Raw genomic sequence first — 13,583 nt, 5'->3', positions numbered from 1 at the left:
ATATTTGCAAGCTAGACAGAGACTATTTATATATATCGTACTAGAGGCTCAAAGCACATGCAAATCAGGTCTTGATGGATGTTTTGGAAACATCAAATAGAAAAATCAATACCACTAAACAGAAAGGAAGCTGTCAGCAGCCAGACTGTATCCTCCAACATATGAAATGATGTCTAAAAGAAGCAAAACAGAAAAGATCCTGAACTTTGTGGATTTAAATCAAAAAGCACCATCAGGGAAGTTAAATAGGAGTTTTTAGATTAAACATGCAAAGTACATAAGAACTAGTGACAAATCCTTTCCCAAATACATCTGAATAGGAAGGCTGCTAGAGACAATGTCAGATTAATAGATGACCAGAAGCACTGATTTTAACAACATCTGGATTACTAAACATCAATCCTAAATTACATTTGAATAATTGAGGGAAAAATATAAATTAAGCAAATAAACAGGGACTTTTTCCTAAAACTCTTCTAAAATCCTTATTTCCTAGACTAATTTTTAGCACCCATGAAGTTCCCAGTAAAAAGCAAAAAAAAAACACCATAAAAGACTCCCTGCTCATGCAGTTGAACATCCATTCATGTGCAAGTTTCAGCACACACCATCAAGAATGCAGGGAAAACGGTGCTTGACAAATTTATATACAAACAAGACAGAACAAATTTAGCATTAAAACATACAGCCATAGAACAGCATAATATACCAAAAATACAATTTATAGGGCAAACCTACTTGGTGCAAATTCAGATATTGCCAGTAATATAAATTTGATGCAAGAGAAGACAACCTGGCACAATGAAAAGCTCTGAAGTTTTCTAGCCCATGTTTTACAGTTTTTCCCTTTGGCTCAAAAAGCCTTTCAACTGGTTCTGTTTTAAATCACATCCAACAATTCCTCTTTTCTGTTTTTCAGGCAGAGTCCAGTGCTTGGATTTGCTTACTTAGGAAAAATGTGAAGAGCCTAATATGTCGATGCATACTAGTCTAGAAAATACTATGAATGTTCTTAATTTTCCTGATTAAAAGTTAGGAAATCTTGAAATTGTTACGGAAAATATTGAAGTTCCTCCTTCCAGGCAATCTATACTTCATATACAGTAGAAGAACACTAATGAAAAATATACTAAACACCATTTATATCTCCCTGGTATAAAAATTCCTCTTTTTATTTCCTTCACATATTTCTGAATGCATATGTACTATGTTATTTATTAAGAATTATGTCAAGCAAAAAAAAATCCACAAACACAGTCATGGCAAAACCTATATATAAGAACGAATTTATATTTCAATTCTGGATAATGAAATACTTTCTAATGATAACTAAATAATTACTCTAATGCAGTATCTCATGCACAATATCTACATTTGCTATCACATAAAACTATATTGATTGGCAAATTCTTCTGATCACTTAGTGATATAAGAATGAGGTTACTTGTTAGTATTCCCATTGAATTACCTACAAATAGCAGAATTTTAGTATGCTTTAATATTTGTAAACTTTAATTAGCCTGACATTTTCTGTGACCATTTAATAAGCAATTTATTTTGTCCTTACTGGTTTTTCAAATTTTTCAGATTTTCAAGTGTTTTAAAATACGTGGTAAAAATATAGAAATCCTAGATTATTATTTGCTTATTGTTTTGTCGCTTGCCTAGTAACTCTGTGCAGTAGAAGTGTTTTGTTTTTTTTTTCTTCCACATTAAAATAATAAAAAAAAAAGTAGAACCTTGTTAGTCATCTTTTCTGCAGTTATTTCTTCTTGGATTTCTTCATACTTTGCTTTTTTTTCATTATAAGATAATTCAGCTTTACAAAGCTCTTCATTTAGTTGTTTTATTTGATCTTCAGACTCCTCTATGCTTTTGCTGAGAGTTTTGACTTCTGACTGATATGCCTCCTTTGCTCTTGAACTGTTAAAATAAAATTCTTTTATGAAGTATGCTTACTAAAAGAAAAACTCAGTATTAAATAAGTGAAGCTAAAATATTTGAAAATCAAAAGTAAAGGCAGGATTTCATCATCCATTTATACAATGCTGAATACACCAAGCTCTTCCCTAAAACTTTAAACTTACTTCATTCGTGACTGTAAGCCCTGATAGTTCCTTCGTATCAAACAACTACATACAGCCATTTTTTTTACCTACTCATTCCCACTGTAAACCTTTATCATACAATCACAGCATCCCAAAATGGCTGAGGCTGGCAGGGCCCTTTCTGCTCCATCAGGGACACCAGAACAGGGGTCCAGGCCACGTCCAAGCAACTGCTGAAGGTCTCTGAGCAGCAGACCCCACACACAGCCTCTGGGCAGCCTGTGCCAGTGCTTCATCACCTGCACAGCACAGAAGCGCTCCTGGTGCTCTGAAGAGAACTTGAACCTCCTCTGTTCAAGTTTGTGTCCATTGCCTCTTGTCCTGGCACTGGGCACCACTGAAAAGACCCTGGCTACATGCTCTTTAAACCTCTCATAATGCATTTACAAATATTATTATGGTCACCCCAAGACTTCTCCACACTGAACAGCTCTCAACCTCTCCTCCTACGAGAGGGTCTCCAGGCCCTTTGTTATATCCATGGCCCTGTGTTGGACTCTCCCCAATACATTCATGTTTCTCTTCTACTGAGGGCCTCAGAACACATCCAGCACTCCAGATGTGGCCTCACCATAGATAAGTAGAAGGGAAGGATCGCTTCTCTTGACCTACTGGTAATGCTCCTCCCAACACAGCCCAGGATGCCATTAGCCTTCTTTGTAGCTGGGATACATTGGTGTTTACCTGGTCTAATGTCACTAAGATAAAAACTACTTATTTCTTTCCATTACTATACTGAGGAAATGAAGTAATGTAAGACAAATACGTCATCCCTGCACTGCTTTCTGTTCCTCGTTGAAAACAAAGATTGAACTATAAGGACAATCTCACTTCTTTTCTGACAACTGCCACATAAGTTTGGAGGAGTTTAAAGAAATTGGCAGTTCACTGTGAGAAAAAAAATAATTACAGCCTGTTGTGGTGTAACCTGGCAGCTGCTCTCATTGCTCAGCAACAACCAACACACAGGTATGTGATTGGCCCTGTCTCAGCTGAAACCAGGAAACAATGATAGGCTCAGAGTATCACAGTACTGATATGACATACCAAATATTGCCAATATCAGGCAAGAGATGAGCAGCACATCAGAGCATTTAAGAGTTTTGAGCTTTACCAAACATCCTGCCTCTTGTGTGGCACTTAATGGCAAAACCCCCAAGAGAACAATATTTATAGTCTTTAGAACTCATCTTATTTAGCCAAGAACCCCAGTAAGATCAAAGATTTATGATTTCTGTATTACTCAAATAAAATTCCATGCAAAGAGCACTCTTTCTTTTTGTTGGGCTTTTTGTAAGATACCTAAAACCAACAAGATACTGGTGTGTAAATGAAGAACTGAAAATCTGTTTTATTTGCTGTTATATTATAAATGCACTAGGAACATTATGCAAAATACAGCTTAAAGTACAGCTATCTGGAATCAATAAACTGAGGATCCACAAAAAATGCGTAATATCTTACAAGAATTCAAAGAAAAATAGAGACACACAATATTCAGATTCTGTTTTTTAAATATCATAAATTAAAAAAAAAACAACAAGTAAAGTTCATAGAAGATTTACTGAAATGCCTTTGGAACTGAGGCTTGCGTTAACAAAGAGAATTTCAGAAACTTCATAATTTTGTTTTATCAAACTATGTATTCTGGTTTTGGCAGAATTTTCATTTTGCTTCTTTCAAATGAAGATCAAAAAATGCCAGTGATAAATTTCAGCCTAAGGCAATCTGATATTATTGAAATGGTGTATTACAGAAAAAAAATAATAAATAACAGTAAGGTTTTGTTTTATAGGTGTACTTTCAGTGATAAAACAACACTTGCTTCCAATATTTATATTGCTAACATTACCAATTTCCAAGTTTTTGCAAAAACTCTTCACTTTCTCCTTGGATTCCTTCATTTTCACGTTTCAAAATGTCCAGTGCTTCATTGATTTTGAGAAGCTTTTGCTTTCTACTTTGTAAATCAGTTTCCCTGGTGGATTTCTAAGAATCATTAAAACATTAAGACACTTTCAGAATAAGTCAGAATAAGTCAGGTCAACACAGAAGAAGCAAGTATGCAGACATTTTACTTAAATAAAATAATAAAGAACTTACCAATTCTTCCATAGCTTTAACCAAGTCAGAACAATCATCTGATATTTCTATGTTCTCATCAGCTTGTGCAGTTATTTTATTATTCAAATCTTCTACCTAAAATATATTTTAAGTAATTAAGTAATACAGATATCTCCTATATTTCTTCATAAAAATTAAACAATTTATTTTAAATTATAATTAAAAGGCAGCCTATTAAACAGTAACTAGAAATATTTCATGCAATGCTATTCATACACATGTTCCATTGTTATGTATCCAAGGTGAATCCTTAGACTTCACAGAACCAGTAAGCACACTCTCATGGTCTGCTAATTCATACGTGACATATGTTGTGTAACTGAACTGAATACTTTTAATTCTGTTCAGTTCTAAGACTTACTTTAATGTCCCAGTATCTCTATTGAGCTAACACAGAGATTCATACAGAAATTGAAAAACACTTTGCTTCACTCCCCTCTCATTACCCTGAAGAGACTGAAGCAACACAGATATCCTGGCAGAGCTTAACTATACAGTCTCCTCAGAGATACATTCAACTGGAATAGGATAAACTACAAGCTGGTATATAACCAACAAGGCTAAATGAAAGGTAAACAAATACAAAGTGCTACGCTCTGGAGGTATATGATACTCAAATTCAAACCTGCTTAAGGAAACAACTGCTTAAGTCCAGTTAAACAAGGCAGACAGTCACAATGATTCACTGATGTTAAATAGGAAATAATTACATAAATATCTAGTTTAAAACATCTATTAGATAGTCCTGGCCATTAGGAATGAAAGCCGAAGATGTAGCAAGGTCACAGTTGAAGTAGTGTGCCCATTTCAGGGACCCTAATTCCAGACACTCAAGCTCAGGTTGGATGGGACTCTGGGAAACTGATCTAGCTGTAGGTGACCTTTAAAAATTCATTCCAACTCATAAATAAATAAATAAACAAATGAACAGAGAGAGTTCACAGAGAAAGAATGGCTAGGAATTAGAAAACGTTCTGATCAGAAAGATTGAAGAGAAGCACTTTTATTAATCTAGGAAAAGGAGACTGAACAGCAGAATTTTTTTATATGTGAAAGATTCTTAAAAAAAAGAAAGAAATATTGCAGGGCAGTATGGGAAAGACAAACTGGTTACATTTACAGGGAAAATAACCCACAAATTCCATTTTTTCAATTGATAGTACTTAAAGAAGATGATTCAGAAATGTTTTTCTCTTTTTCATATGTTTTTAGAGCAAACATTTTGACAAGAACAATTTGAAGTGCTGCCACATTACGAAAAGTATTCTAGATGGTATCCTGAAATCCCCTCTAATATAACTCTTCAGGTAATTTCAAAAACAAAGCATTTTTCTTATTCTTCTCATTCTTCTTAAAACACAACTTAATCGTCAACAACCACACACACACACACACACACAGAAAGCTTGCAATGACCCCTGTCTCCTAAATTATTAATTTTGCATGTCTGACATTTGTGATTTTCAAGGAGAGATGTGAGGTATGAAGGTGTCTGTTGTCAAATTATAAATACAGATTTAGAAGACATTTACAAACTAACTTTGTGCACTTGAACATTATGAACATTGTTCAGTTGTTACTTTTTCTTTTACATCATCCAATTGTTTCTTCATTTTCTATCACTATGTGTGAAATCTATCCTCTTTTTTAAACAGTACTTACAAGACATGATTACACTTGAAAACATTCTATCAGTAGCAATTGCTAGTGCCAGTAATAGAAAAAAAAACAAACAACTTTAATAAACTGTTGAGTATTGGAAACAAAAGGTATAAAGTAACCCATTACAGACTGTCCAGTATGACTCTGTCTATCTATTTTTGGACATTATATGTTTCCCAGGACCATGGCCAAACAGCTTTTAAATATCTCCATTGAGGGAGACCTTGATATTTTTATTACTACTGATACTATATACATATATGCACACATATGCATGCACACATGACAAGTTCTGTTGCAGCCATCTAAGTTCTGTTTTAGGCACCTAAACATTCCTTTTTTTATTCCCTTGTGGCACCACATATGAAATAGTAAGTTAACTGAAAATGCCCAGTCAGACTGCGTGAGGATCTCCACTTCATGTTTTAAACCGCTGAGTACAAAAATGCAAGATTCCAAAAACAGTATCAGATAAATATTGGAGAAAATAGGGGAATTTCAAGTAAAGCAGGCTATCACTCTGCATGCTGCAGGAGAGGGCTTCATGCGTCACCTTAAGACAAAAAAAAAAAAACAAATTCAAAAGGACACTCATGTTGTACTGCTAAATATTCAGTGTAGGTGACTTAGAAGGATAACCAGTATTAGGCAGATGTGCACACAACTAAAAATATGTAGATCACTCAAACCAATGTAAGATGATTGATAACTTTAATAAATAATGATAAACATTAATAGCACAGTACAAGAATGGACAATAGAGTTCTGTACAATTCTACCAGTTTTTACTTTTAAATCAAAACCTGCATTTTTACTTTTACAGAGGATAATAACTTTTAAGCATACAAAAATATTCAGGCATTCCTGTACTTTTCAATAAAAGATACTCATTTACTTGGCTTGTTTATAAATATTCAAGACTCACTTTGCTGTTCCAACATTTTGCATCTTCCTGGATTTCTGCTTTTTGCTTCACTAACTCCTCAAGGTGTTTTTCATCCTTTATAATCTTCTCCTCTGTTTTTTTTAACTTCATACAGTATTCGGTCCAAATAAATTCAGAATGCTTTAACTCATTCCTAATAGAAATACACCCGAAGTGAATCCATCTATCTGGAAATATTCCAAGGTAGTCCCTCTCCATAAAGGAAAATGTAAAGCAGATCCAAATTAGTAAAGATTTATTTTGATTCTCTACTATGTTTCTTGAGCAGGTACGCATGAGAGAATTTCAAAACACCCAACCTGGCAGGTTCATACAATTTCAGCCAGAAATCAAAACTACTCAGGCTACCCATTCACTTATACTTACAAAGTCTGCCAACTCTGCAGCTTCTAATTGGACTTCTGAACAGGTATTAGTGTAGTTGAGTAGGAGACTTTTGTTTAACACATTTATTAAAATAAGAATCAATTTATTTTCTCCACTAGTGGCTAAATCTAGTTCAGAGCTATCTTCATTTCATCAGTGTAGTTCAGTATCATTTTATGGACAAACGCCATTAGTGATTTTTTTTTTCCTGTATCATCTTGTAACTGTTATCTTTGGTGCCATTACACAAGTAAGATGCCAACTCTTTATGTAAAAATGAACTTGCAGAGAGTAGATAATGTCAAAGAAGGAGCTAAACACCTTATTTCTACTCCAACTACCAGATGTATCAGCAGACACTGAATTATCAGAAGAAAAACCACCCATAATTACAGAAAGAGGTAATACAACAATAGTCAGGAAAACACTCCAACAATGAGCTGTTAGAACTTGCAATAAGCTGAGCACAGGTCTTTTGTTACATTTGTTTTATTTTACAATGAGTGTTGGTGTTTGTCTATTATTTTTGTTTGATGAAGACAAAAACTTCAATTAATAATTCAAGAGCCAAAGGTCACAGAATATATATATATATATATAATGAGCACCTAACACTTCAAATATCTGTACTCCCTTATGTCCTACTATTCACAACATACCACAGAATCATAGAATAGCTTGGGTTGGAAGGGACCTCAAGAATCATCAAGCTCCAACCTCCCCAACACATGCAGGGCTACCAACCTCCCCATGTAATACCAGACCAGGCTGCCCAGGGCCCCATCCAATCTGGCCTTGAGCACCTCCAGGGACGGGGCATCCACAACCTCTCTGGTCAGCTGTTCCAGCACCTCACCACTCTCATAGTAAAGAACTTCTCCCTGGCATCCAACCTAAAACTTCCCTCCCTCAACTTAAAACCACTTCTCCTTGTCCTGCCATATAAATGATACTTGGAATTTCTGATGACAGATACGTAACAGGCGTACTGCCTATCAGCTACAACTTTTCTGAGTACAATCCCATGGAAAAATATGCTACTATCAGCCATAGTGAATATGTGCAAAAATAACAGACTGTGCTGTTTGACATACCCCTCCTCCAGTATTTTCAGTTCTCTCACTGATGGTACTCAACATATAAAACGTGTATCAACAGAAGTGCAGCCTTTCAAGTCTGTGCCATCACAAATCTACCTTTGTCTCCAATAAGCACTACACTATTCTGATCCTCTTCAGATGGCAAATGAAGAATCTACTTCGACAACATAGGTATTACTTCAGTTACAAGCTCATCAAATGGCTGAGAAAACAGATTTGACCATTGATTTCCTCACTGAGGGTAGAAAAAAAGTCTTATTTTTTTACTTGTTACATGATGATACTCCTTAGCATTTTTAGTTTAACTTACCATTCACACAAACAAAAATGGTTGCAAGATGCACGAGAATCTACATCATTGTCACGTGCTACAAATAGGAAATATGTTAAACTAGTGAAACAGAAAATATACGTGGTCCATTTCTGTTCATGAGAAAATCTAAACCCAGAAGAAAACAGTTACAGCAGTTAGTTATACCCTCTTCTTTTCCCCTTGAGAGTGCGTTCTTCACAGAGGGTAGCAAACACTTTATTCTCAAATTCTACTGCATGTCTTGCTTTATTCTAGTGTGCATCACTACAATACAAGTTTAAAAATATCTTAATTCTTCCTAATGGGAACATCAAATGAAAAGGTCAATAGCAGTACCCAAAACTCTTATAACTGTTATTTGAGAATTTAATGTTCAGCTTCATGGTAGATAAGTCTGGTAGACAAATGGTATTTCAGTGCCAGAATACAGGAACTACAATGAGTTTGTGTACAAACTGTTTGTAACTGCTTATTTTCTGTCTTTCTTTAGAAAGTCAGATAAGCTGCTGATAGCCCATAAACATAGAAAATCACAAAGTTTTTTTTTCTAATAACGATCTTACATACCCATGAGAAACCTCTTTAGCAAAGAGGTTTTCACTAAGTAAACGTAACAGCTCTTACATGTTTTACATGTGTGCTTGCATAAAGAGTAGTCACTGTAGTTCACAGAAGTACAAAGAAATACTGACATAGCTCTCTAGAATCACCCAGTTATCTGCCTAGTTCTGTTAGAATGAATAAATATTCTAAAGTAAAATAAGGTTAAAAAAACAAAAACAACCAAAAAAACCCAACAGTTCAGGAACTGATTCATGGAACATTACATTTGCATATTGGACCTTTTGCTAATGCAAACTAAGACAAAGAAAGTAAAAAGTCTTTTACAGTGAGGGTGGTGAGGCACAGGAACAGGTTCTGGCGACGTCCCATCCCTGGACACTTGCAAGGCAAGGCTGGATCAAGACCTGGACAACCTGATCTAGCTGTGCACGTCCCTGTTTATTGCATGGGAATTGGACTAGATGACCTTTAAAGGTCTGAACTCTAAGGATTCTATGAAAAACATATTTTAGGTATAACTACTCAATTTTACAAAACTGAGAATTTGAAATATTTTCTAAATGCAAATTTTCTATCATTTCATTGTCACTACTAAAAACTAATACGTGTACGACTGTTTTGAACAGCTCTTACTTGTATTGACTTAGTAGCACCTCAGCACATTTAATTTTCTCATACATAGATTTTATCTTCTTTTTAGCTTCCTCATCAATTCTTTCCATTGTCTTTTGAATTTTCATGAGCTCAGAATGAACATCAGAATATATTCTGGATGCCTAAGCAAATAAAACAAGTTTTCCGAAAGATGTTACATAGAAATCACAATGTCACAAATAATAATAACTAAAAAAAAAATAAATCTAGTTTTGATTCATTGTAATTTTAAAATTGAATCTTAAATTTGAAGCTGTATTTTGTTATGCCATCACAACAAATTCCACATGTTCTGCAATAAATACCCTAGTGAAAGACAACAAGATGTTGTAAAATTGCATGATATTAGGAAGTATTACCAAGAGGCCATTCATTCTGTTGCACAACATTGAAGTTATTGTGAAAAGTGGCTACTTCCATGGGAAGACAGTGACCTCTGGAGCAGAAAGAAAGAAATAAGTTGGAAGAAGTCACAGAGGTTTCTCTCAGTAATCTGATAGAATCATTACTTAAACGAAACAACCCAAAGCATGCGCAAGACCTGCAGTCACCTGTGTAAAACAGGGGCCTGAGACAATGCAGACAAAAAACAAAATCTTCACTGGTATCAACAGTATTGCATCTGCTCAGTTCCTGTCCACTTAGTGCTATACACACGCTTTTTACCTCAGCTTTTGAAAATATTACAGATGTTAAAAAAAAATGTGATACAAAATCTGTAAATACTAGTTTGCTGGGTTTTAAAAGCTAGATTCAAAATTCAGTAACTGTTTCAACTGCAAAGAAAACTCAATATGAGCTGCTTTCCAAAGGCCATGGGGGAAAAAAGGAAAAAAAAAACACAGAAAAAAACAAAGGAGTAAGGAGCAGCGTGTAAATTAGAGCACAATTTGTTAATTAGAAGCTTTGCTGAAATGAAATATATAAATGAATCACAAGAACACAAAATCTGTCTTCTTAAGAACCGTGGTGTCTAAAAAGAAAAGACACTGAAAAAGTATTAATTTAATACAGTCTTTGGAAAATAGTCTGTTTCCTGATCCGTACTTTACAGCATCTTAATTTTTTTGACTGCATACAATTTATTCTAAGAAATTAACAAGACAAAAAGGATACAAAATGAAAATTGAAATAACTAAATTGATTTTTAATTAGCTGGTATCTTAAAAATGATCGAACTACCAGCTGTTTCATAGTCAGAACCATATGCAAGTTTTGGTGTGCGGAGAATTATTTCCAGAAACACACAAGAAAAGAATTTGCAAGCTGTCATTCACACACAGAGTAATGATTGTGTCCCATTCATATTTAACTAAGAAAGGGAAACGAATTGGAAGGACACTACTTTATAACAATTCTCATATTATCTATGTGATGTGATGCTTAATTAGCTCTTTTTTATTTTAGAAGTACTTTGACATGACTGTTGACACCTCAATATGCAAGGTTAAAAATAAAGCAAATGTTTAAATAAACTTTTATTCAAAATCACTGAGAAGTATAAGATCATTTTTAGATTGTAAATGCAGTACCTTGAAATGGATTCATCTCTAGATTTGAGATTAAAAGTAACTATAAAGCATACATAGAAAATAATCAGTATTAAAATCTGAACTTGCGGCTACGCAGTACCCCTCCTTTTCTGATATGCATTTAAAAATATCTACAACTCTGCTGCACTTTGATTGTTCAGTCTGCAACTATCCGCATTAAAAATGCACCACCACTTGAAAATAATTCAATTTTACTTTCTTTGACAGCTTCTAATATTTCCACATTATCCACACTCTGGAACAAAGCTTGATGTCTGTGAGAAATCTGAAGAGAATCAAGAATCTATACAAACATCAGATATGTGCCATCTACATTTTCTGCAAAAAAAGAAAAAAAAAAAAAAAGAAAAAAAAAACAACCCAAACAGATGGAATGAGCTTACAAATTTAGAATTACATTCTACGTGTGCTTATGAGACTTTTATTAAAGGCCCACAGCATTATATTCCCCGGATTCTGCCTGTACTCTGTACTGAGGCACACAATTCACAGTCTTTGTCTACAAAATTTAAAATAGACTGGTGATGCTGCTGTAAAAGGTTATGTATCTTTGTGATTGTTTTTTTTGTATGATGCGTACTCACCTTTTCATAAGCCAGTAACACATCCCTCACAGCTTCACCCTCCAGATTCAACTTTTCTTCCAGCAGAGGGCTGTGTTTCTTCATGAAGTCTACATCCTCCTGAATCCTTCTGCTAACTGCTTCTATCTTAAGTATTTGGTTTTGTACCTGTCGCAGCTGACGGCTTTTGCAATCCAAATGCCATTGTAGCTCTAAGGTATCTCGAGCGCATGTTTCATATTCTGTTAGAGATAATTAGCATAACAGAATGTGTATTTGAGTGACACCGTGAATGCTTAGTGAGATTAGGAAATGCACAGTTACAATACCAAGTATAAGACTTGCAAAATTTTGCTGTAAATTACTGTTAAGGCAAAAAGAGGACATTGGTTACAAAAGACATCACCAAATAGTACATTAGGAGTGGAACTATTCTGAAACTCAATAATCTAACTACATCATTCAAGTACATTCTCAGAGTGAGTGGTGGCTTTGTTTTTATGAAGGAAATTAAAACACTTAGCCTTAAGGCACATCTTGAAAGGTTGTTACCACACAAAAAGAGCTGTACTAAACTTGCCAGTCACCAGCAATGGACGTATGCGGATGCAGAGGAAGAACAGGGCGAGTATATATCCCAGATCCCCTTAATATGACAGCTGTTTTCAGTTCAGGAACACTTTCTGAAACTAAATGGGGCTTCAAAAAATCTAGACTACAGATAAATATTCAAAGCCGTCAAGAAGAACATATTCATGTTGCCATACAGAAATGTGTCAGTCTTAATTCACTTCATTGCATTTACTTCTCCTACACTGGTATAAATTTCCTGAGGGCCCTTACAAGAAAATATGTAACTAGATCATTGGTTGCTGAATGACAGCACGTATTTCATCTTGCTCAGAAAGAAAACCTTATTACAGACTGTGTCCTAACGGTACCACAGCAGCTGATATTTAACAGTGAAAAAGATTACCAATTAAGAGAAAAAAAAAAATCTAAACAGGAGTAAACTCTTGTTATAAATCTGAGAGAGAGAAGTACATTTTACCGAGAAGAAAAGGCTTTCTAGCTCAGAGAAGTAGCTATAGAATATCTGGCCCGATTCCTTAACAGTTGATACATTTTGCTGCGTTAACAAGACATAAATCACAAATTTACAAATGTATTATTTCATTGCCACTAAAAGTTGAAGAGACATTATACGAGTAAGTGGCTTTTCTGTATCGTACTAAGTGATGCCTAACAGTAAAATGGAAAAAAAAAAAAAAAAAAAAAAAAATTTTTTTAAACTGAATTTTTTTTATATTTAAGAAGAGGTCAGTTCTGAAGACGGGCTGTGTCACTGCAATTACCTCAACGGCCTACAGGACGTAAAGGCAGCAGGAGTCAGCAATAACGGAAATCAAGGGAAGTCTGAAGAAATAACAGAATTCCGTGCCTACTCAGAATGGGTCATGCAAACTCTTAATTAAGAATCTCCTGGGTTTGTATTATTTAGATTAGGGATAATTGTAACATCCCTGGGGGTCTTTTCCCCTTATCCTCAATTCTGTTTTAGCATAATTTTTTGTTTTACAGATAATACTGTAAATTATTATAAACCTGAAAATGACAAATTTACCCCCAA

At 34.7% G+C, this 13,583-nt stretch overlaps 1 protein-coding gene across 1 annotated transcript in view; it reads right to left on the bottom strand.

The window, feature by feature from the left end:
- The window catches only part of CCDC178 (coiled-coil domain containing 178), a 182,148-nt gene that overhangs the window by 128,000 nt on the left and 40,565 nt on the right, over window positions 1–13,583 (bottom strand). Inside the window, exons 8-13 of the mRNA XM_042839033.1 lie at window positions 11,975–12,207; window positions 9,817–9,959; window positions 6,820–6,973; window positions 4,212–4,307; window positions 3,961–4,097; window positions 1,740–1,923 (exon numbers count right to left, since the gene is read on the bottom strand). Coding sequence (XP_042694967.1) covers window positions 1,740–1,923; window positions 3,961–4,097; window positions 4,212–4,307; window positions 6,820–6,973; window positions 9,817–9,959; window positions 11,975–12,207 — 947 coding nt within the window. The remainder of the gene's footprint in view (window positions 1–1,739; window positions 1,924–3,960; window positions 4,098–4,211; window positions 4,308–6,819; window positions 6,974–9,816; window positions 9,960–11,974; window positions 12,208–13,583) is intronic.

Source organism: Centrocercus urophasianus, unplaced genomic scaffold (assembly GCF_019232065.1).
Source record: "Centrocercus urophasianus isolate 14NV4802_14NV808 unplaced genomic scaffold, USGS_Curo_1.0 seq_11, whole genome shotgun sequence".
NCBI lineage: Eukaryota > Metazoa > Chordata > Aves > Galliformes > Phasianidae > Centrocercus > Centrocercus urophasianus.
This window is presented reverse-complemented; position numbering and strand designations above follow the sequence as displayed.